The 25,719-nt window shown below is 42.6% G+C and overlaps 1 protein-coding gene across 5 annotated transcripts in view; it reads left to right on the top strand.

Moving 5' to 3' along the window:
• The window catches only part of SEC23A (SEC23 homolog A, COPII coat complex component), a 66,563-nt gene extending 64,758 nt beyond the window's left edge, over window positions 1-1,805 (top strand). For all 5 annotated transcript variants that reach the window (XM_043556029.1, XM_043556031.1, XM_043556030.1 and 2 more), the window contains one exon: window positions 413-1,805. In XM_043556029.1, the coding sequence (XP_043411964.1) occupies window positions 413-502 (90 nt within the window). In that variant the 3' untranslated portion in view covers window positions 503-1,805. The remainder of the gene's footprint in view (window positions 1-412) is intronic.
• Window positions 1,806-25,719: the final 23,914 nt, after the last annotated feature.

The raw sequence follows: 25,719 nt of genomic DNA, 5'->3' as shown, positions 1-25,719 counted from the left end.
CGTTTATTTATTTTTGGGACAGAGAGAGACAGAGCATGAACGGGGGAGGGGCAGAGAGAGAGGGAGACACAGAATCGGAAACAGGCTCCAGGCTCTGAGCCATCAGCCCAGAGCCCGACGCGGGGCTCAAACTCACGGACCGTGAGATCGTGACCTGGCTGAAGTCGGACGCTTAACCGACTGCGCCACCCAGGCGCCCCATACTTATTTACATTTTAAAAAATGTTTATTCCTTTATTTTTGAGAGAGAGAGAGAAAGAGAGAGAGAGAGTGTGAGCACACATGTGCACAAGCCGGGGAGGGGCAGAGAGAGAGAGGGAGACGGGATCCAAAGCAGGCTCTGTGCTGTCAGCACACTCTATGTTAAAACTGCTATGTTTTAATCATAGCAAATATTTTTCTTTTCTTCCAGGAGTCTGGAGCACCTATTCTCACAGATGATGTTAGTTTACAAGTGTTTATGGATCACTTGAAGAAACTTGCTGTGTCAAGTGCTGCTTGAAGTGCTAAACATATTAAGGACACTTAAGATGAAATAATACTTCAATTTCCTTTTTCAGTTTATCTGTGGAGACCAATACAGGTATCTCTCTAGACTCTTTGTATTAGTATGGTTTGAGACATGTGGAAAAATGTTCACATTTGTAGAATAAGCTGGAATATAAGAGCAATAAGAACAAATTTATTTTGCTTGCCACAGTATTATGGCTGGTTTTAGAAATCTGAGGTCTTTATAACTTAATTATGTTAAAGAGTTGAAATAGAGTTGGCCTTGCACTACAGAGACATAACTCATTTGTATATTGCAGAAAAATACAAAGTGGCACTGAATGTCCTTGCTGACTTTTTGAAAACTTGTTTCTTGATTTTAACCAAGTAAGCAAAATCATTGACAGTAATGATAAATGTGAACATTTTTGCCTATTCATTGAAATATATCTGTGATTTTCAAGCACTTATGTATACACCTTTTTCTGTACTTATTCTGTTAAGGCAGATTTATTTTTATGATGATTTGTTTAGGAATTATTTGACTTTATATATGGTAATTTTCATGAAGATAATTTAATGTTTTTGGTCATTTGGAAAAATAGTTTAGAGATGGAAAGTTTTTTGGGGTAACAATCCCACAACTGACAAATGTGAAATTCCCATAAAGTACCCAACCTATGTAATGAGATGTGATAAGTTTTTTAAAAAGGGAGATAGAAAATAAACCATTTTGTCAGAATGCGTTTTAGGAAGGCTTTGCAGTAAAATAACTGTCATCACTACTAAAGCAAATTTGGTTTTTACTGCATGGTTATGTTGTTTCCCCTTGTTTTTCTGAGGTAAATTTTACATTATGTCCTTCAGTATTTTAACACTATTTTGGGAGTTTACATATTATTTCTTATTTCTGCTTCCATATTGTGAAATGCATTAAGTTCTTACTCAAACAGTATTATATAATATTTTGTTGAATTATATCATGTGGTGATGCTCAGTTTTATTTTGATTTGTTCATTAGTATACTTCACTTTTACCTTTTAAAGTTTACTTGCAGCAAATGTTTACATTGCTAAAGCCAGATATGTTTGACAATGAAATTTATATCAAGTACTGCAAATAAAAGGTGGTGCTATGATAAATGCTTGGAAGGACAGTTTGATGATTGTACTTGCATGAACACAATCGTATGATAAAACAGAAACTTAAAAAAAAATGTTTATATGTTGTATTCAATTAAATAAATTGCTCTGTTCCATTTTATTTGAATTGAACTGTGCTAGGCCTAAATACCAATAAAATATACTTTTTCTGTGTTTTCCTGCTTACTTCAAAGTCTAATAAAGCCTGAGAAGCCTGATGTAAAATTAGACCAATTATAAAATCTGCTATGAGTAGATTAAAAAGTATTCATTTTTTAAGAATAGCTTTATTGGGGTTTAATTCACACACCCACACAATTCACCCATTTAAAGTGTACAGCTCAGAGGTTCTTAGAATATTCAGAGTTGTGTAATCATCGACCACAGTTATTTTAAATGTTTTTATGTATTTTTGAGGAAGAGAGGAAGAGCACAAACAGGGGAGGGGCAGAGAAAGAGGGAGACGGGGGTGTGAAGCAGACTCTGCAGTGACAGCAGAGAGCCTGATGGGGAGTCAAACTCACAAGCTGTGAGATCATGACCTGAGCCTAAGACAGATCAACCACCATCAGTTTTCGAGTATTTTCATCCCCCCCCCAAAGTAGTTGTTTTGGCTATAAGGAAATTGTGTTTTGGAGTTAAACACACTTTTGAAAGCCCCTGTGATGATGATGCATGTTTATTTGTGTGGCCCCTTAACTTAAGCTCTTTAAGAATGCATTGTTACTCTCGAATGATAGAAGTCAGTACTTACCCTTTACTGCTAACTCAATTACACAAGCTGAAGCACCTTTGTATTGAAGGGATAAGGAGGAGCAAATGTATCATGCCCTTTTAACTTGACATTTAAAAGAAATAACCTGGGATCTGTGTCTAATTTAGATATTACTAAATTATTAGCTATTTAATTTGATTGTTGAAGAACGAAATGTTTAACCCTTTTAATGAAATTTAGAGTGAATAAAGAGCATTTGTGAACTCAGCAGCAGCACTGAGAAGCTCCAGTAGGTCCAGAACTATTTTGTATTCACTGTTGAGCCTACTGCCCCCTAGTGGCCTTATCTCTAAAAACAACTTTAGGGGCACCTGGGTGGCTCAGTTGGTTAGGTGACTGACTTTGGCTCAGGTCATGATCTCGCAGTTTGTGAGTTCAAGCCCCGCGTCGGGCTCTGTGCTGACAGCTCAGAGCCTGGAGCCTGCTTCAGATTCTGTGTCTCCCCCTCTCTCTAGCCCTCCCCTGATCACGCTCTGTGTCTGTCTCCCAGTAATAAATAAACATTAAAAAAATTAAAAAACAACTTTAGACCTCATCTGTGTAGTTTTATTTTGTTGTAACAACATAAATTTATTCTTTTGTTGGCTGATTCCAAAAGTGAGCTGACATTTTCTCTATCCAGTTCCCCACTTGACTGATAAACTTGTGTCTTATATTCCCTACCTCCACAGACTGCATCTGAGAATGTGCTTGTCCAGGCCAGAAACCAATGAATCATTACTCTCCACATCGTTAGTAACTATATTCACCAGTTCAGCCTCTCTAATAATCCCCCTAATCTATTTACTACTCTCTGTTTTACTGCTGTTCTACCTTCATCATATCTTACGTGGTTGGGGCAACAGCCCCCTAACCAGTCTACTTTCCCCAGTCTCCTCCACCCCTCTCTTCAATTCACTGAAATACAAATCTGATGATGTCATTCCCTTTGCCCTAATAATAAAATCCAAATACTTTGATCCAGTAACATTGCATACTACATATCAATTTGTTCCTAGATCTCCTTTAGAAAAATAGCACAAGGGCGCAGATGAAAAGATGTGCAGTATTGGAGAGAGGTCTCTAGTTCTACCTAAGCATTAGTCTTAGGTGTAGTGTTTGGGAATTATATAGTGACAAAAGCGAATGCATTTTTCATTAACTGTTACAAATTAAGTGCTGTGGCTTATTGCACTTGGTTTTATTTTAAATGAAAATAATTTTTCAGTTATTTTTCAAACACCAACAAATTAGGATTATTTGCTTTCTAATGCTCATCTTTCCATTTTATTTTCATTTTCCATGTTTCCGATATACATGCATGCATACTGTTTATACTCCCACATGCTTGATTTGCATTCATCTTGAGCATTTTATCAAGTAATTCAGATGGTTTCTCTTGCTTGCTTTTTAATAGTTTATGTAGTGAAATTAAAACACTTCATCCTTCCTTTCTTTAATAGAAAAACAAAAGCTGATCTAGATTTAATGTATTATTATCTGATGAATATAATAATCAGTATACAATACTAGATATGGAATAATGAAGTTACATTACTAAAGAAATTCAGATTTTTTTTCTTTCCCATCTATGGATTATACCGACATAAAGTCCAATAATTTGGGTTGAGGATGTGATACTGGGAAGTTGGGGGTTTTTTCCCTCCTAAGGAAACATTAAAAAAAAACAAAACCCAAAAATATTAAAATGTCTCAAGCATTTGGAAGATGGATGGAGATGTCAATTTTAGGCTTAATCAACATAAAATTAGCTATGTATTTTTAAAAGTTAAGGATAACACAGATGAAACCAATGAAACTTTCAAACCAGATCATGTAGCTTCCAAACCAGTGGAAGAAAAAAAGCAATAAAAGCAATCTGATCATGGGGCACCTGGGTGGCTCAGTCAGTTGGTTAAGTGTCCAACTCTTGGTTTCGGCTCAGGTCATGATCTAACAGTTTGTGGGTTCGAGCTCCATGTCAGGCTCTGTGTGGACAGCTCAGAGCCTGGAGCCTGCTTCAGATTCTCTGTCTCCCTCTCTCTGCCCCTCCCCTGCTTGTGCTCTCTCTCTCTGTCAAGAATAAATAAACATTTAAAAAAATTAAAGCAATGTGGTAAAAAAAAAAAAGGCAAGAAAAATGAAGGTAGCAAAGGGAAAGCATGGTAAAAGACAAAGGAAAAAATACTGGATTAATACTTTTTAGTGTATTTTATTAAAATTGAAAAACATTTAATGGTTTTCCACTGTAATGAGCAAAATCATGTACTATTTGAAGAACACTTTTTATTAATTTCAAGTTTTTTTTTTTCATTTGAAGCAACAGATATAAATAGCAAAACTTTCTAAATTTGATATTTTCACAAATTTCATAAATTCCTAAATTCTTAAAACTTTCTTCGGGATTGATGCTCGCGACTTTCAAAAAGCTTCTTGGTAGAACAATTTCCACTATAGTATATAAACTAGAAAATTGAAGATAAATTCCTATTACATTTGGTAAAACCCTCTGAAGTTTTTCTTCTTTCACAAAAATGAGAGCAAGTGGCTGAGTGATGGTGCATATTGACATTTGATCCTTTGGTTTCGAAGAAATGTCCAGTTAGTTATAGATCAAGGCATTTGAATATTGCTTACTTCTTTTGACCATGTAGGACAAACATCTGTTACTTTCATGGTGTTCTTTGAAATTTGATTCTTCAGTATAAATGTTTATTTTCTTATATTTTGTTACTGCATATTTAATTGTCTTCTCTACAGTTTCTGTGTGCTGATCTAAAGCTTAGTGTTTGTTTTTTTAATTTTTATTTATTTTCGAGGGAGAGAGAGAGAGAGAGGGGACAGAGGATTCAAAGCAGGCTCTGTGCTGACAACAGAGAGCCCGATGTGGGGCTCAAACTCATGAACCATGAGATCATGACCTAAGTAGAAGTCAGGCACTTAATCCAACTGAGCCACCCAGGCACCCCTAAAACTTAGCATTTTACTGTAAATTGTTTAAGCCTGGTTTAGACTGCAACTATTTTGAGTTTTGATTAATGTCATCTAAAACTTTACACCAAGAAAAATTTCTAAATTGTTCCACTGATGTAATGATTTATTTTATTAAAACATTTTTTCATGTTTATTTATTTATTTTGAGAGAGAGTGGGGTGAAGGGCAAAGAGGGAGACAGAATTGCAAGCAGGCTCCATGTTGTCAGCACAGAGCCCGATGCAGGTCTTGAGCCCATGAACCGTGAGATCATGACCTGAGCAGAAATCAAGAGTCACATGCTTAAGTGACTGAGCCACCCAGGCACCCCAAGAAGCATAATTGTTTAGTTGTTTAATGACCAAGCCATCTAAAATTTTTCCTCTCATGAATTTCAGGGAAGATTAGATGTTATAATCATACATTTACTACCCAGGAATGTAGAAGTAGTTTCAAACTTGAGAAATTGTGGAATTTTGGAGTTCAAAGCTCCACTGAAGTCAAGTCCTACCTCTTTATCCAATTCAAGAATTCCTTGTCAAAGCCCCAGATTGTTGGTCATCTGATCTCTGTAAAGTACTTTCAGTGACAAGTAAAACATGATAGCTGTAAATTGCTGAATCCTGCAAATGACTTAACACGTTTAAAGATAATGTTAGTGAATTGGGAACGAATAACATGTCACATACCAAAATAAACCTTGACTAGAATTTGATGGAGAATATTTAAATCTGTTTTATACAACACATTCTGAGGAACTGTGATCATTGACCTACAAAGCCATCCGGCATTCTCTGATACTGTCATTAAAAGAGAGCAGGGCGGCCTATAATGCAGGAGGTGTTTGCCAATTTAGAAAAACCGCTTCCAAGCAGGACATCGTGCACCTACTTTCTAACAGAGCACTGTGTGTTTTCCAGCTGCAATAACCAGAGTATTTAAGTAAAGAAACGTGCATTGCAGAGCCAAGTGGTGTGAATCTGTTTTCCATAGGAAATGTGGCTTGCTCTCCTGGGGAAAATGCTGTTTTCTGCCCTGGGTCCAGATAATGCTCAGCTGCCTTAACAGGGCAGAGCAGTCCCAGAATGATCCTTCTGTATATGTTTAACCTATTCTGGGAACTACACTGTTTGTTTTGACAAAGTAGGGAGATCCATAGAATCAACAATTTTTGTAGAGGTTAGAGATTTTTTTAAGAATAACAAATTTGGAGATTGCTTTTGAGTTACAGTAAGGATGTCATTTTGAACTGTGATAAGTATACTGATAAAAGAACCTCTAGAAATGAAGGATTACATTTCACTTTATTTAGTGCATTAGAGCAGATAGTTCCTGTCTTCAAGGCAATTTAAAAATAACTTAATCTGCAAAGGTTTAAACATTAATCTTCATAAAATCCTTGTGAGATGCTGATAGGTCAAATACTTTGCATGTTTGAAAACATCTGTGAAGAAGTAAAATTCAACAGAGATGTATCCTACAGCAGTACTTCCCAAACTTGAACATGCATAGGAATCACCTACAGATAATCAAAATGCAGATTTTGAAGTAGGTCTGAAACTGAGTCTGAGGTTTGGCACTTTTAACAAGTTCCCAGGTGATACCAGTGTTGCTTTCTGGACCACAATTTAAATAGCAAGTTCTGCTAAAAGCAACATTTTCAGCATGTTTTGGGACTTCCATACAAAGAAGTCCAACAGTCAGTTGGAAATGTGCATTCTGGAATCAGGAGACTCAGGTTTTGGAACCATAAGCATACAGTTTGATAGCTGAAGCTATGAAATTAGATGAAGTTCTTTTATTAATTATTTACTAAGTGCTAACAATGTATGTAGGGAGCACAGTCAGGCAGTCTTCCTCTGTTGAGCATGGATTATGCCATCATGTATGGTCTCTTGCAACGTTTAATTCTAAAATTCTATTTTTAATGAGAACATTAAGCCAACTGATTTATCAAATATATCTTTTTCAGCAAGGAAGTATTTCTATTAGAAAAGCTATCAAGTTACTGAAATATTAATGGTAGTACAATATCATGTGACCAAAGAGAATGTTTTCATTGAATCCCAGGTTTTGATAATACCCAGAATTAGGTTCTGTATTTTAACAGGGGTTTTGAGAAAATAAGATCCTAAGTAATAATCTGTGAAATGGCTTAATTAACAATTGCCTTTAATCATTTTAAGGATGATATGTTCCATTTTTTAGGACCATGAGATAGATTGCTAAGACATGTTATGAAATGTTCTTAATTAGGTATGTTTATTATGCATGAGGGTAGACATGGATCTTGCCAAAGTTAGAAAAATAAATTTGATAGTCTGAGCAGACTTTAGACCAACAGACTACAGTTTTGTGTATGTTCTTGTCTTCTCATCTTCTCATCTATTTACAGTGAACCTTTTCGATTATGTTTGCTTATTGAACGTCATACACACATTTGACATGGCTTGTTGTAAATGACTCTAATGATTAGTTTCCATTTGGAGTCTAAAGTCCAGCATGGTTTCAGGGAACTAATGTTTTGTTATTGTAGGTTCTCTGGCAGGAACACTCATCACCCACTCATAGCACTGCGCGTACTCAGCCTATACAGGTGACAGCTACATCTGCTTCTCCACCTGCACCTTACAGTTTTATTTATTTTAAATTTTTTTTTAATGTTTTTTGTTCATTTTTGAGACAGAGAGAGACAGAGCGTGAGCAGGGGCGGGGCAGAGAGAGAGGGAGACACAGAATCTGAAGCAGGTTCTACGCTCTGGGCTGTCAGCACAGAGCCCAACGCGGGGCTCGAACTCAAACTGTGAGATCATGACCTGAGCCGAAGTCAGACGTTCAACCGACTGAGCCACCCAGGTGCCCCTACAGTTTTAAGTTAATAGCATTTGTTGTCTGTAAAACTTAAGAATCTGACTGTCTCTAATGAAGGAGACTAACTGGATTGAAAAAAACTCTCCACCTTTCTGCAAGACCTTCCATAAAATCATATTTCTGTGGAATGATGTGGGGATTTCTTTTGATTAAATAGATTATGAAGCTGTGATTGTCAGAGATACATTTAAATTTGTCCAGAGAATACTTTTATTTATTAAGAATATAATCACAAAATGTGTTTAATAATGATGTAGCTATGATATATGTTATATATGGCTCAGTTTCTGTCACAGTTAAAACCCACTTATAACTTAAAACCTAAGGTTACCACTACAGATGAAGAAAACCAAATGTTTTACATAGTGTATGAGACATGTCAGTCACCATGTCTGCTACACCCGAGATGTCCTCCCTCTTACAGCCCTCTGCTGAGTTAAGCAGCCAACCTCAGTCTCTTTCCTAAACAAAGGGATGGGATCAAATTTTCTAAAGGCACTCCTAAAAGTTGAATAGAAAAATCCAGAGAACAGTAGCCATTCTGTAATGAGAGGAAAAATGATAGAAAAGAAACAAAATGTGTGGAACATTAAGGTTAAGATCCATGAAGTCCAGCTGGGGAATGGTTCCTAGATTGCCTTGAATCTTACAGAATTGCTATTTCTGGAATCCTTTCATCCTGATTCCCAAATGTGCCCCTACAACAAATCCCCATTATGTGAGAAGAATTAAACTTATTGGTGAAACGAAGATCACAGTGACCATGATAAATTTACCTTTTGACCTGATATTGCAAAGAATAGGGATTTGGTATTCATGAAACTAATCAGAGGAACTGAGAGTGTGGCACAGTTGGATACAGTCCCAGGAGTCGTAGTGTTTTATCTGCCCATCTGGTTTAGGGGTCTTTCTAACACTATCCAGCAGGATTACTAACTTACAGCTTTCTGAAGACAACAAAAGCCTTAATGTCAATGAGTAACAGGAGTTATATATGATTCACTCCACATCTTTGTAACTAGTATATTGAATGAGTAGGATCATGAGCCATAATTATGAAAGCTACTGTAATTTGTGTCTGCCTGTCCCTTTAAACTTGTTCAGCGTGTGTAGTTTCCCACCCCTCAGCCACCTAATGGAGACTGTAGCTGGCTGATCACTTTTAGGTTACTCCCACCAAATAGACTTAAAGATCACTCTAAGTCATAGACATAGTCCCATTTAACAATGGCTAGTCCTGTGCTAGGTGGGAAGCATGCATCACCCCATTTATATTTCTGCTTGATGGCCTATCTTACAGCTCACTCTGGGATCTGCTATGTTATCTGGACATCTTCGTCCAAGCCCTTTGTTACACACCCACAAGAAGAGTATGAATGGTATGCATAAAGAGAATCCCACTGTCAGTCTCTGGTTCTTCTCTCACAGATACTTCTTTTTTTTATTATTATTATTTTTTAAATGTTTATTTATTTTGGGGGGAGAGAAAACGCACGAGCATGAGCGGGGGAGGGGCAGAAAGAAGGGGAGACACAGAATCTGGAGCAGGCTCCAGGCTCCAAGCTGTCAGCACAGAGCCTGCTCTGGGGCTCAAACCCATGAACTGTGAGATCATGACCTGAGCAGAAGTCGGACACTTAACCAACTAAGCCACCCAGATGCCCCTCTCACAGATACTTCTTAATCAGCATGTCTTGGGAATGGGTCTGTTTTCTGATACATTCTTTGCCCAGATTTTTCTCCTGAGTCCCACCCTCTCGACTCTTCCTCCACACTCTATTTCGTGATATACAGTTCTTACTGTTATTCCTAGTTACAGGATTTGCTTATAAACTGCTCAAAGTAAACCTTAACAGCTGAACCTTTATCAACCAATTCTTTTTTACATTTTTTAAAATGTTTATTTATTTTTGAGAGAGAGGAACAGCGTGAAGTGTGGGAGGGGCAGAGAGAGAGGGAAACACAGAATTTGAAGCAGGCTCCAGGCTCTGAGCTGTCAGCAGAGAGCCCGATGCAGAACTCATGACCTGAGCTGAAGTCGGATGCTTAACTGACTGAACCACCCAGGTTCCCATTCATCAGCCAATTCTAATGAAAGGTTATGCTTGCCTTTAAAATGCTGGACAAAGCCATCTGCCTGCTTTTCTTGTTAATGAGGAAGGTGACACGAGGCAGCAGCTCTCTGCACAATGTTGTGTGGTTATGGTCTTTTCTGCCTGCTGGGTCTACTCTACTGGGTGGGGATTCCTTGTGGGCTATAACTACAGGAAGTCCCTCCCTGCTTGGAGTCTGGGTTAAAAATGGACACTTCTTTTCACAACTCAATGACACCATATGTAGCATAAATGTTTCCTGGAAGTTGTAGCTAAAAAGTAACTCAGAGATATTACCATTCAATCACTATATTATATGTAATAGTATGTAGGTTACATAAGCCCTCAGAGATTAGAGGTAAAAATGATCTATACAGCAGTGCTTTGTGCTAAAAATATCAGTTGCTGATGATTCTAGAAAGTTATAGAACTAACCTACCAGTCAGATATCTGTAGGGAGGAAGGCATATTTAATATTTGCCCATCAATGAAAGATTTTTTTATGTGTTAGAGGACTCATACAATAGAGTATAATTGTCATTTATTTCTGAATCCTGTGATTTCATAAAACTAATAAAGTTTTATTTCTAGCAAATTCTTTACTATTAAATTTTTAGAAGGATGTGAGACAAAACTTGTCAAGAGACAAAAATGATTCTGTGTTCTTTTTTTCGTTGAGGAATGTGTCATTACATTTCTCTGTATTATTTTCACTTTCTATTATTTGTGGAATTGCTGAACTAGTTCTTGAATTCAGGGAACACTTTAATTGACTCTGATTTTTTATATTATTAAGTCTTCAGTGAACAAAGGAGAGAATCACTAAAGGAAGAAAATAAATAATAACATAATAAAAACAGCAAAGGGAAGCATTTCAGAGAAACATGTTAGAAAATGCTAAGGATAGGGGAGCCTGTGTGGCTTAGTTGGTTAAGTGTCCGACTTTGGCTCAGGTCAGGATCTCATGGTTTGTGGGTTCAAGCCCTGTGTTTGGCTCTGTGCTGACAGCTCAAAGCCTGGAGCCAACTTCAGATTCTGTGTCTCACTCTGTCTCTGTCTGTCCTCTGCTTATGCTCTGTCTCTGTCTCTCAAAAATAAGTAAATACTTTACAAATTTAAAGAAAAAAAGTAAGTGCTAATAATAAATTTCAATCGAGGGGAATATTGCTTGGAGTCACTAACACTTTTTAACCTCAGGGGGGCAGTAGCTACTACATAACTGAAAACAAATCATGCTTTAATATCTTCCTCCTGCACTTTAAATTCTGAACTTTTCTAGTTCTTTATGTGATTTTTTTTCCTATCAACACCCATGCTTTTAGTGTTTGTTTTCTGAAAGCTAATATCTACTCCTGTCTGAAATAATTGGACCTCAAAAGTGAAAAATAGTTTGTTGAAAGTGTACAAAATTGGAGATGACTTTAGTTCCACATCATGCATGACAAGCTTTCATAATCGGAGTTCCCAGAAGAAAATTATAAATACATGACATTTTTTATTTGCTTTGTAAATCAATTCTTTTAAAAGCAGTGACTATGGACTCTATAACACAATAAGAGAGGCTGCATTGATATTGAGGTCACACATTATCCTAGTATCTCCAGATGTGACCATATTTTTGGCCTATAATTTCTTGTAGAATATTTAATATTTTGACCATATTTCCATTCTTGTCATAACCTAAATATAGATTTAAAGTATGATGATAGTCTTTTTCTTTTTTTTTTTTAATGTTTATTTATTTTTGAGAGACAGACAGAGCACGAGAGGGGCAAGAGGGGAGGGGCAGAGAGAGGGAGACACAGAATCCGAAGCAGGCTCCAGACTCTGAGCTGTCAGCACAGAGCCTGACATGGGGTTCAAACTCACAAACCCTAAGATTGTAGAGGCCAGTCACACACGGAGTGTCGGGACACCGAGACTTTTCTTTCCAGGAAGCAGCTTTATTTGTGCCAGCACAGGCTCATCGGGCTAAGACCCCAAAAGACTGAGCCCCAAGTGCAGTGGGGTGTTGTCTTTGATATAATTTTTACTCCCTTGTCTCCCAATCAGTCTGAATGGGCAGTCTATGTTACAGAGTCATGAGGAATGCCATGCATGCACACATAGCCACGTTACCTTCCCTTGTCTTGAGGTTTTCACCACATTCCTTAGGGAGGGGCTGTATCACATTCCCCCCTTTGATGCTCAGATCCCCTATCTTGGGTCAAAGAGCATCATCTTAGTTTAGAGGTTTATATTTCCATGACATCATCACATGCGTGGCAGTTTTCTTTTTGACAATTACCTCAATAAGGCTGGAGACAGACCATATAACCAGGGGAGCTAGGCAAGGTAGGATTAAGCAAGGCCCCCAAATCAAGAGGATAATACCTGTGATGGTTTTGAATCCCCTGAGTGTTGAAAACCATCCTCCAAATACCTCCCCGGGGTTCCAACCTTTCCAGGTCTGGACTAGGACATGAGCAACCCTTCTCATTGCATCTGTGATCTCCTCTAAGACTTTTCCTTCATCATCTATCTGTAGGCAGCAGTTGCTCAGATTAAATATTCCACAAACTCTTCCCTCAGAAGCAAGCAAGCAATCTAAGGCCCAGCAATTTTCATAGATAGCATTGTGCATTTTGGTCTGATGCTTGGCTAGTAAGTTAAGAGCTCTGGCAGTTTCATCGGTTATAATTTCTGCAACTGCTTGCAGTCTGATTATGTGGTTTAGTGTGTAAATGGGAGTGCAGTAGCCCCAGGAGCAATCCTCTGCCCAGGTGGCAGGGACATAATATTGGATTATATGCTCGGGAGGCCATTCATCATCTTTCCAATCGCCAGTTTGTAGGGCACGTCATTTCCATTGAGTCTCCCTGTCCCCGTACACTTGGACTCCCAATTGTTCCCCTCTGGCAAGTGGGAACAGGAAAAAAGATGGACGAATAGTTCTCAGCACACATGACCCTGACCTGAGGGACGTACTGTATGGGCTGTCCTTCCACATATCCAGTATAGTCCACCTGGGGCCCACCACTTGATGGCTGCATTGAAATTGTCCCAAGCCTTTAGAGATCAGAGAAGTTAGACAAGGGGTGGGGATCTGGCTCAAGGAGATCTGGGGAGCCCCACCATTGGGTTTCCCAGACAGTTGAGTTATAAAATCTTTGGCCTAGGCATGTTAAGCTTCCAACATAAATGGTGAACTTTCTTCCCCATTGGGCAAGGCAGTTTTTCCCAATAATTGAGGTTTTGAGGAGCTAAGCCCTGGTAGTAGGACTGGGGTATTCTGTTCCCTTATATGGTTTGCAAGGATATAATTCTCTAGCCTTCCATGGCCATTGACCTCCCATGTTGGTTCCCCCGCATACATAGCAAGAAGAGATCTTCAGAATCTGGGCTATAGTCTCTGCTAGGGCTAGAAACAAGTTTCTTGCTGTGACTGAAATGGGAGGGGGCTACTTCTTATTTCTTCATAGAAGGAGTAGAAGCCTTGATGGGACATGGTTGGATGGGTGGTAATGACTCTCTTGAAATATAGCACAGTCCCTGGGTTTCTCCCTTGCCCATGAATCCAGATGCCAATTCGGGTGCCCCTTTGCCATTTTTAGTCTCCTGGGTTAATGATGGTAAAATTAACAGGATTACAGGCTTTTGATTGACAACCTGATGTAGTGGTCCCCTTCTTAAGGAGCACTGTTGTGCCTTCTTTTTCCCAAGTAGCCCATGAAACACAGCTTCAGCTGGGGCATAAAAACTCAGGTGTATAGGCACATAAACTGTTTTCCTCACACACGTATTTGTCATTGAGTGGGTATTCCCGCTCCCAATCTAAGCCTCTGCATCGTATATCAAGAGTCCTTGGGCCCTCTATGAAAAGTGCCCACTTTTTTCATATGACAGATGCCTCTGGGCCAATACCTATAACCGCACATATATCAAACAGTATTGATACCAGTCATTTGGGGTTAATAATTTGTGTCTGACTGACCAAAGCCCACCCTCCCCCCACCTTAGGAGGATCGGACTTCCAACCAATCTTCACTAGGGGAGTATTGTGGGTCAAAGCAAGTGTACTGACTCTCCTGTTGGCAGGTAGAATAGGTGGTCTTATTGTGTCTGCAGGTCTCCAGGACTTTTCCTTGGCATGACAAGTGCGTATGATATAATAAGGTCGAGGTGACTCCCTGGCCTGACCTGGTTATGTGAATACATGCATCACAAGAAGAGGAATCTAGGTCTACAGAAGGGGTCCAGATTAGAAGCAACCAATACCAAATGAAGCATCCTATCTATAAAAGGAAGGTACGTGCTAACAGAAACCTCTTAGAACACTCCCAGCTAGGTGGGGCGGCCTCTGCCAATCCTATGGCAGAAAGTAGAGCAAGAATCACAATAACAGTGAGACACAGGGGTGGTGGTGCATCATAGTAAGGAAACAGATATATAAAATAAGGACAGTGTTTGTTTCACTGGACCGTCGATTCTTCAAGCTTCTGTGTGTAGATTAGTTAGCTTCTGCAGTCACTAAAGCAGGGCTGCAGTCTCCCAGAGCCTCTGGAGTTGCAGATTGCTTCTTCTGTGTGGTCAACTTGCATGGTGTTAATGGATGAGGAATGCACTCCCAGTTTTGAGATGCCAGATTCACTCTGCTGTGGTGAATCCAGGGACCTACTTTGGCTACATTTACTGCAGTAGGTGTGGACAAAATAATAGTGAACGGGCCTCTCCAGAGGGGTTTTAGGGGTTGGACATTCCACTCCTTCACCTATACAGCATCTACTGGTTAAAGGCGTGAGCAGCTGTGGTCAGACTCACAGGTAATTACTCCCTAACCCAGTGGTGTAAGGTGGTTAGGGAGAGCCAAGGGCCTGCATCTGTTGCCTTAGGGTTAGATTGCCTATCTCATTTAGATCACCCCTTATGCCCTTGATAATGGGGGGGAGGGCATCCATAAAAGGTTTCATAAGGGGAGAACCCCCATCTACTTAGTGGGGCTACACCTGACTCTTAACAAGGTGATTGGCAACATCTGGTCCCAGTGTAGGTGGGTTTCCTGACATAGTTTACTTAATTGCAGCTTCAGGGTTTGGTTCACTTGTTCCACCTTCCGGGAGCTCTGGGGTCAGTATGCCATGTGTAACTTCCAGGTGATCTTTAACCCCTTTGCCACCAGCCACACCACCTCAGCCTCGAATGCTGGCCCGTTATCTGATCCCATAGTGATAGGGATCCCAAACCGAGGAATGATTTCTTTTTCTTTTTAGTGTTTGTTTTATTTTTGAGAGAGAGAGAGAGAGACAAAGAGACAAAGCACGAGTGTTGGAGGGGCAGAGAGAAAGGAGACACAGAATTGGAAACAGGCTCCAGGGTCTGAGCTGTCAGCACAGAGCCCGACATGGGTCCTGAACCCACAAACCTCAAGATCATGACTCGAGCTGAAGTCAGAGGCTTAACCAACTGAGCCACCCAGAGGCCCTGAGGAATGGTTTCTTTTAGAAGAAGTTGGGCCATTTCATGTGCCTCTTCTGTGCAAGTAGGGAAGGCTTCCACCCACCCTGAGAAAGGGCACACAAAGACCAACAGATATTTACAGCTTTGGACCTCGAACTTTCCTTGGGGAAGCTCAGTGAAGTCCACCATCATATTTTCAAATGGGGCTCCCCGGACACTCTGCACCCCAGGGGCACCCTTGGGTTCCTGACGTGGGTTATTCTGGGCACACATTTCACATTGCTCACACACGGGTCAGACAATGCTGGAGAGTTGAGGGATGTAGAAACGTCGGCTCAGTGTAGTCTTGAGAGCTGTCCAGCCAATATGGGTTTCCTGATGGAACTGCTTGACAAAAGCTGGAGCCAGGGCCTTAGGAATTGCTACTTGGCTGTCTTCAAATTTCCACCATCCACCTGGGAGGTAGCTTCCATTTTCAGTCATAAAACAGGTACTGTCATGTTGTAATTAGGGTCCCATTCTGCCAGTGGACTAGGGAACAGTGCAGCGGCTAAAGCTGCTGATTCTGTTTCTTTGGAGGCTGCAGGCTTTGCCTCTCGGTCTGCCTTATGGTTTCCCTGTGCAGCCGTGGTGTCTCTCCTTTGATCTCCCTGACAATGCATGACTGCCACTCTTTTAGGGGCCCACACAGTGTCTAAGAGTTCAAGGATTTCCTTATCACACTTTATGTCTTTTTCTCCTGAGTTTATTAGACCCTTCTCTTTATATAAAGCCACATGTATGTGGAGGGTGGTGAAGGTATACTTAGAGTCTGTGTATATATTAACATGTATGCCTGCCACCAGTTGGAGGGCTCAGGTTAGTGCGATGAGCTCTGCCTTCTATGCCAAAGTCCCCTTTGGCAGGGGTTTGGCCCCAATGATAGAATTCAGGGTCACCACCACCCTGCAAGGCATTCTCCCTCTTTCACAAAACTGCTATGTCAGTGAAATACTCAGTGTCAGGGTCCTTGAGGGGCTGGTCCTTCAAGTCTGGTCGGCTGGAGAACACCTTATCCATGACTTCAATGCAGTCATGGTCTGGTTGATCTGGCCTGACAGGCTGTAGGGTTGCAGGGTTTAGGGTTCACTACTTCTAGGTGAATGTGTGGGTTCTCACATAGCATTCCCTGATATCTGATCATCCAGGCATTGGTTAGTCAGTATTGTCCCTTGTATTCCATTGTCAATATTGAATGTGGCATTTGGACTGCCAATTCTTGTCCCATAGATAACTTGTCATCCTCAGACACTAAGAAGACCATGGCTGCAAGTTCCCATAGGCAGAACAGCCAGCCTTGGGCAACACAGTCAAGCTGCTTAGAGAGATATGCCACCGGGTGATGCCATGACCCCAACATCTGGGTTATGACTCCCACTGTGATGCCAGTACATTCATGAACGTACAAGAAGAAAGATGTGGACATGTCTGGGAGCCCCAGACCAGGTGCGTTGGCAAGGGCCCATTTGATCTCTTCAAAGGCCCTTTGCTATACTTGCTGCCATAACAGAGGTTCCCACTCTCTTCCCTTTTTGGCCTCATAGAGGTGTTTTGCCAAGACCGAGAAGTTAGGTATCTAGATTCTACAGAAACCTGTGGCCCAGAGAAACTCCTGAACCTGACATCGGGTCGATGGGACCAGGATCGAACAAATGGCCTGTTTTCTCTCCAGGCCGAGTAGGCGCTGTCCCTGGGAGAGGTGAAAGCCAAGGTACTTTCTTTTGACAGAGTTGGGCCTTTTTCCTTGATACCTTATAGCCAGTTTCCCATAGGAGGGTAAGGAGCTGCCTATTTCCTTCCACGCAGTCCTCCCGAGACCTTCCAGCTGCAGTAAGTCATCTATGTGCTGAAGCAGGACACAGCCATGTTGATCCACTGGGAAGGCTCTTAGGTCTGAGGCTAATGCAGTGCCAAAAATTGTGAGGTAGTTTTTGAACCTCTGAGGCAATCTGGTCCAAGTCAACTGGCTCTTGTCACGATTTTCAGGATTCTCCCCCTGGAAGGTGAAGATCAGTTGATTCTGGGCGTGGCGGGGGGGGGGGCAGGTGGATGCAGAAGAAGGCATCCTTGAGGTCTAGGCATGTGAAGGCAGCTACGGCAGGGATAAGACCCAAGAGAGTGTATGGGTTTGGGACAACCGGGTGCAGGGTGACGGCGGCCTGGTTTATTGGGCGCAGGTCTTGGACTGGCCGATAGTCATCACTACCTGGTTTCTGGATTGGGAGGAGAGGCGTGTTCCAAGATGATTGAGAAGGTCAGAGGATTCCGTATTTTAGAAGTCTTTCCAGGTGCTTCTGTATCTCCACCTGTGCTTTACAAGGGATGAAATATTGTTTTTGGTGGATTGGCCCTGACCCTGGCTTTAGTTGTACAATTGCTGGAGGTATGTTCCGGGCCAGTGCTGGTGGGTTGTCCTCAGCCCACACCCCCGGTACTCTTCAGAGGGAAGCTCAAGTCCCTGTTGTGGCTCCTCCATGAGACTGTAGAGGTGCCATTCTTCTCCTTGGGGAATTGTGAGAGCCATAATCTTTTCTTCCAGTTTTCTTAGAGTCAGAGCAGCTTGTCTATGGGAGTTGAAAGTTATCTGGGCCTGCAGCTTTCCCAGCAGGTCCTGGCCCATTAAAGCCACGGGGCAGTTGGGGAGGTACAGGAGTTCATGGATGACTTCATGGCCACCTAAATTGCATCACTGAGGCAGCAGGAAAGGATGGTGTGTCTGATTGCCCATGGCCCCCACAATGGTGGCTTGTTTCTGTGAGAGGGGGCCCATGGGTTGGGTCATCACCGAGTGACTGCCCCAGTAGCTACCATGAAGTCGATGGGTGGCCTCCCCACATTAATTCAGACCATAGGCTCTTGGGGGCCTTAACAAAATAGAGCCTGGTCTGTGCTCTCCCTCCTCATAGTCCTCCATGGTGGCTAGCTCCACAAAATCATCTTCAGGGGCCCCATGAGGCTGTGATGCTGGTTGGTACTGGCCCTGGACCACATGGCCTCTTTCTTTCTTCTTGGGGCCCTGCTGAGAATTACCTAGCCACAGGGGGCACTCCATTTTCCAGTGGCTCTCCTGATGACAATGAGCACACTGGTTCCGTTCTAACTTTGGTCCTGGGTGAGATGACCCTCCCCAACGTTCCCCTTTTTGGCCCCGGCCCTGTCCTGTGGGGCACCTTTCCAGGAGCATTCTAACTGCTTTACCAAGGCAACAGCTAACAAGTTTGCCTTTTTCTGAATCTTCTTGTGTTCTTTACTCTGCACTGCCTGATCACGGATGACAAACACCTGAGTTGCTACTTCCAGTGACTGACTGGCATTCATGCCTGTGAAACCCTCTAGCTTTTGCAGCTTGCACTGGATGTCCCCTTCAGCCTGACCTATGAAAGCCACAATGACGATCGGCTGGTTAATGAGTGCCTCTGGATCAAGAGGAGTGTAGAGATGAAATGCCTCACATAGTCTCTCATAGAACTGGCTTGGGCTCTTCTCGGATCCCTGGAGCACCTCTGATGTTTTATTCATATTTATGGCCTCCCCCCACCCCCCACACCCCCGCCTTTCTTCATCCCATTTAGAAGGGTTTCTTGATACTGTTCAGTCCTTGTGAGCCCTTCATATGCACTTGAGTCATTCGGGTCCCATTTGGGGCCCTCCCTAGGGAAGTGAGCCTGAGCATAAGCATGAGTGTCTAGTGTCCCAGCTGGGGCATTCCCCTCTAACCATTTTAGAGCCACTTGGGTAATTTGGGATACTTCTCCGTGTTAAAGAGGGTCAGGAGGAGTTGGTGGGAGTCCATTCGAGTAGGTTTATGGGTTTGAATTATGGACTGCATTAATTCAATCATAGCCTGGGGCTTCTCCTATAGGAGGGAGTATGGTGCTTCTAATTTAGGAGGTCCATAGTGGTAAAGGGTTGGTACACAAAAACACTGGACTCCTCAGATCTGGTCTTCCTGATCATAATAGATGGGTCCCCTAGTTTCCCTCAGTGGCATCTGTAGGGCTCCCTGGTGTTGCTGCAGGGAACGACTGTCTTCCCTGGCCTGATCTTCTAGTTGCCTTCCAGCAGGGGTGTATGCAGTTAGAACCCAGTGAGCCAGTCACATCCAGAGAGGCTGGTGGTGCTAGAGGAGGCAAGGCCTCAGGACTAGGGGCAGGCTCCGGTGGGGTTTCAGAAGCTGGGGCAGCTGGAGGTGCAGGTGGCAGTGAGGGGTACAGTGGGCAATATGGTGGCGGGGTCTCCTCAGGCTCTCCCCACAGAATGGGTTTTTCAGGTTTTGGCCGGCATCTGGAGGAAGCCGTGACACGAGCCATTATAACTTTATAGTTCTCTTCAATACAGACTTTTAGCCAAGGCGACCAGGATAGGACCAGGTCTTGCCAACAGTCAATATAAGGACATTGGTCAGGGTGGCCTGGATCCCCCACAACGACTCTGAACACTCGGCCAACAAGTTCATTTTCTTTTTTTTTTTTTTTTTAATGTGTTTTTTTTTTAATTTTAATTTAATTTAATTTTTTTTTTTTTTTTTGAGACAGAGAGAGACAGAGCATGAACGGGGAGGGGCAGAGAGAGAGGGAGACACTGAATTGGAAGCAGGCTCCAGGCTCTGAGCCATTAGCCCAGAGCCGGATGCGGGGCTCGAACTCACCGACCGCGAGATCGTGACCTGAGCTGAAGTCAGAGGCTTAACCGACTGAGCCACCCAGGTGCCCCCAACGAGTTCATTTTCAAGTGGGCCTTTGGAGGGCCAGCTTACCAAGAACAATGGCCAATTAATTTCCCAGAATGTCCGGAGCTTTCTGGGAGTTTTTTTTCACACTATAATCTCCTGAACATCCCTTTTTGAAATTCCTCAACATACACTGTAGGGGAGTCAGTTTACTCTGCTTTCTTCCCCCTAACGGACAACTTGCGTGCACAAGAGAGGAAAAGGGGGAAGGGAGGGACTAATTTGGAGCGGACGCACACGCGCTTCGGCCCGTTTCCGGCTGCTCTCCTCTCAGAGGTATTTCACGCGCCTCTTAGTATTGACGGGTTCAGTATCAAGCCCTGCCTCGGATAGACTGTGCGGGAAGTCTGACACCGCCCTAAGCCATATGAGGTTGCCAGGGAACCGCGGACCAGGACTCAACACTCGCTTCGGCTCATTGGTCAGGTCAGAACTTTTCTGCTGTCGGTTGCATTCACACACAGCCACACAGTGACTCCATCCCGCTGCCCAGTGCCCAGCGCCTTAGCGTTGTGGTTCCGGTTCCCTACTCCAGCAACCCTGGCAGGTGGTCAGGCTCCTCTTCTGCCTCTTAGGGGCAGGTCTGCCCAAACGATCCTGGGTGCTTACCAGTCTGATGGGCGGTGCTCCTTGAGGTGGTTCCTGGGCTTCACTGGGTCCCTTTGTGCACCTGGGCCCTTGCCCCAGTGCGCTGGGAGGGGCTAGTCTACTATGGATCAAGCGGTCTGCTGGCGCCAGGTGATGTTGCCTCTCCCGGTGCCCCAAGTTTCATACCCCCGCCACAAGGGAGGTGAAACACCGTCTCCGCTTCCGGGGTGAGCCCCCATGAAATGTAGTCGCCAGTCACACACAGAGTCGGTACACTGAGGCTTTTCTTTCCGTGCCAACATGGGCTCAGCATGCCAAGACCCCAAAAGGTTGAGCCCCGAGCACAGCGGGGGCAGAGGCAGGGGTTGCCTTTTGTACAAATTTTGCTCCTTTGTCTCCCATATATGGTAACATACAGTCTGAATGGCGGTCTATGTTACAGAGTGGTGAGGAATGTTGCGCACGCGCACATAGCCAGGTTGCCTTCCTTTGTCTTGAGGTTTTCACCACATTCTGTAGGGAGGGGCTCTACCACAAGGTCATGACCTGAACTGAAGTCAGTCGCTTAACCGACTGAGCAACCCAGGCGTCCCATGACCCTCTTTTTTTTTTTTTTTTTTTTTTTTTTGGAAAAGCACAACAGCCATAATCAGAGGAATTTGTGTCAGAAAGTTATATTTTACAGTGGAAGATGCTAAAATGTTAAAAACTCTTTCACTTGTGTTCAGTTTCTGTGCTTGAGTGAATTACTTATCATATGAGTGGAGATCTTCTATGGGGATAAACAGCTTTGGTAAATGTTAGAAATAGTGCATATTTCAGCTATTTTTTTTAATTTTTAGTGTTTATTTTTCAGAGAGAGAGAGACAGAAAGAGAGAGAGACAGAGTGTAAGCAGGTGAGGAGCAGAGAGAGAGGGAGACACAGAATCTGAGACAGGCTCCAGACTCAGAGCTGTCAGCACAGAGCCGGATGCGGGGCTCAAACTCATGAACCCTGAGATCATGACCTGAGCCGAAGTCAGAGGCTTCACCGACGGAGCCACCCAGGTGCCCCTGTTTTAAAGCATTTTAAAGCATTAACTTTTGAGTATTTGCTCTTATTTCCAGTTGGGGTAATCCAAGATAGTTTAGTTTCAGAGATTTTTTCTTCTGTTATTTTTTTTAGAAATAATAATCAGATATGTTTTCATCTAGCAAGGAAAAGAAAACAGATATAGTTCATAACTTATTTTATTTTATTTTATTTTCTTTTCTTTTCTTTTATTTTATTTTATTTATTTTTGAGAGTGAGCACGAGTGGAGATGGGCAGAGGGGGAGAGAGAAAGAGAGAGAGAGAGAATATTACAGGCTCCACGCTTACTGTGGGTCCTAACTCCGGGTTCCATCCCAGGACCCTGGGATCATGACCTGGGCTGAAATCAAGAATTGGAAGCTCAACCGATTGAGCCACCCAGCTGCCTCTAGTTCATATCTTGTAAGGAAAAAAAATCAACTGATGTTGACTTTAAGCACAAATGTAGACAGCAGAGTATGGCAGAGTGAGATGTTTAGGGGCATGGACACTACGTGGGTTCAAGTCCCAGTTTTGCCACTCCCTGGGTGAATCACCTTGGGCACATTGTGCAGCCTCTCTGGGCCTGCTTCCTCAGCTCTGAGATGGGGACAATCATAGTACCTACCTCATAGGGTTGTGTGAGGATTAAGTGACAGTGCTTGTAATATGCAGTCAGGCCTCCCGAGACAATGATGACAGCCAACACTTACAGGGCATTTAATAAATGCCAGCCAGTGTTCTATGTGCTAAGGATAACCTCTGAGACAGGCACTATTATTATTCCCATTTTGCCAATGAGGAAACTAAGGCACTGAGTGGTTAAATAACTTACTCAAGATCACATAGCTACTTAGTGGTGGACTAGAGAGCCCAGGTGGTTTGCTCCAGAATACTTGCTCTTTTTCTGCCCTATTCCCTGAGGGTGGCTAAAATTCCTGTGGAACTTGTATGTGCTGGAGGTCAGGGAAGTGTGTTAGTGGAGGTCATTGAGAGGGTTGAACTGTGGGCTGGCCCCAGGCAACTGGAGGCTCTTCACCCCCTCCTTGTCCTTGTAATGTAAATTCCCCCTGCCACCAGCACCCTTCCCTCTTTGTAACACAGCCTTGATAGAGGTTGACTGAATCCAGTCAAGGCAGCTGCAGAAACTTTAATGATTCTGGCCAGCAGGTGCAGAGATCTACTTGTCTTAAGGCCGCCCAAGATGAGCCTCCTAAGTAAGTTCCCTTGCGTCCCAGTCTGGAATGGCCTGCCTCTTTTTTCAGTCTCTCCTTGTCCTCTGTGTATGGTGGCAAGTTTACAAACCCACAAAGGGTCATTCAATCATCACAGGCTTCTGGCTGGAAGGATATCCCAGTTGGTCTTGGCCATCAACCTTTTCCTAACTGTTGTCTCTATAACGGGTGGGCTGTTTCTCTTGGCGATGCTTGGAGAGACCCTGGTTATGAAGCCCTGCTGACCAGACTCCTACCTGCTCACACTGGTCCTCCAGCCCTTCCCAAACTCAAGCGGGTCCACAGTGGCCACTGGCTGTGGGCCATCGCTGCTGTAAACTGAGATGACCTCTTGCTCAGCATGCTGGTCTTCAGGTACCTTCTGCACTCTTCATGAAGGGGTTTGAAACCTCTTGTGGCTCTTTCCAGCTCCTTGCTCATACCCAGGTACTCGCTGTTATCTCTGGCCTTCTCTATACCACTATCTATATAGTCACCTTTAGAACAGAACTCTAGGCAGGAACAAAGACTCAAGCCTCTTTTGACTGAGGATTTACACTTGGATCTCTACTCCTTATCCCTTCCACCAAGCACTTTGATGCTGGCTAGAGACACAAGGCCTCACACTCATGTCCTCACTCTCCTTCTTTTACTACTACCCATCTCCTACTTTCCTCTCCCTCTCTTCCGAGGCTCCTGATTTCTTTATTTTTAACGGAGATATCGTCTGTTCCCCCAGTATTATTGCCACTGGCATTGTCACCACCACTGAGAGTATATAACACAATCCCAGACCCTGGTACTATGTCAGACATGTGTCGCAAAGAGAATGTTGGTACTTGCAAGAAAATCTAACAAGTAATTTATTATCTGGCAGGGGTATACAGGGTCATTTCAGTTGGGTAATTTCTACTCCCAATTAATACACTGGGAAAATATAGTAGATAAAACTGGTAAGATAGACAAGGGTCAGATCTTGAAGGGCCCTGAAGGCCAGGTTAAGAAGCTTAGATCTTATCTTGAAGGCAGTGTGTTTCCCGAGGCATATGCAGGGCAATGCCTGGTCTGAGCAGAAAAGTCTGCAGGGTGGTAGGCTGGATGTCATCAAGAAGGAGGGCAGATGGGAAGTACTTGTGTTCATCTGTGCAAGATGGGGGATTCTTGGAGGAAGGTAGTAGAAGTGGTAGGACTACCTGGAGATTGGTTGTGGGAGGGAGAGGAGACAGGCAGCCTGTGCTCAGTTACCTCACTTCAGCTAGAAAATTTGCACTTCTTTATTTTTTACCAACTTTACTGAGGTATGTTTGACATGTAAAAATTGTATGTGTTTAAGGTGTGCAACTTGGTGTTTCGATGTATGTATACATTGTGAAATGATCACCACAGTCCAGCTATATAACTTGTTCATCATCTCTACCTAGTAACCATTTTGTGTTAGTGTGTGTGGTGAAAAGACTTAAATTGAGATCCTTAGCAAATTTGAAGTATACAATGCAGTTTTGTTGCAGTTTCCTTCTTAACATTTTTTTTTAATGTTCTGTTAATGTTTTGAGAGAGAGAGTGTGAGCAGAGGAGGAGCAGAAAGAGGGAGACAGAATCTGAAGCAGGCTCTAAGCTCTGGGCTGTCAGCATAGAGCCAGATGCGGGGCTTGAACTCACAAGCTCTGAGATCATGGCCTGAGTTGAAGTCGGAGACTTACCTGACTGAAACACCCAGGTGCCCCATTTTTTCCTTCTCTTTTAAGGCTGATAATTGTTCATTGTGTGTGTAATATATATAATATTGAATGATTATTCAGCCTTAAAAAAAAGAAGGGTATCCTGCCATTTTCAACAGTATGGATGAAACTGGAAGACATTATGCTAAGTGAAATAAGCAGACACAGAAAGCCAAATATTGCACAATACTGCACACTTATTTTTTTTTTAAGTTTATTTATTTGGAGAGAGACAGAAAAAGTACATGCAAGTGGGGGAGGGGCAGAGAGAGAGGGGGAGAGAGAGAATCCCAAGCAGTTTCCATGCTGTCAGCATGGAGCCTGAGCAGGGCTCAAACCCATGAACTGCAAGATCATGACCTGAGCCAAAGTTGGACACTTAACTTACTGAGCCACCCAGGTGCCCCACTGCATACTTATTTTTAAAGATACTTTCCCAGTAAAGCCTTTTCTGACTTTCCATGGCTTGCTCCATAGCTACCTGTACACAGTTGCCTATATATATTTTATTTTATTTTATTTTATTTTATTTTATTTTATTTTATTTTATTTTATTTATTTTATTTCATTTCATTTTATTTATTTTTATTTATTCATTTTTTACTGTGTCTGCCTTTCCC

The sequence above is a fragment of the Prionailurus bengalensis genome, chromosome B3 (assembly GCF_016509475.1).
Source record: "Prionailurus bengalensis isolate Pbe53 chromosome B3, Fcat_Pben_1.1_paternal_pri, whole genome shotgun sequence".
Taxonomy (NCBI): Eukaryota; Metazoa; Chordata; class Mammalia; order Carnivora; family Felidae; genus Prionailurus; species Prionailurus bengalensis.
Note: the sequence above shows the minus strand (reverse complement) of the source record. Positions and strands in the feature narration are given on the sequence as shown.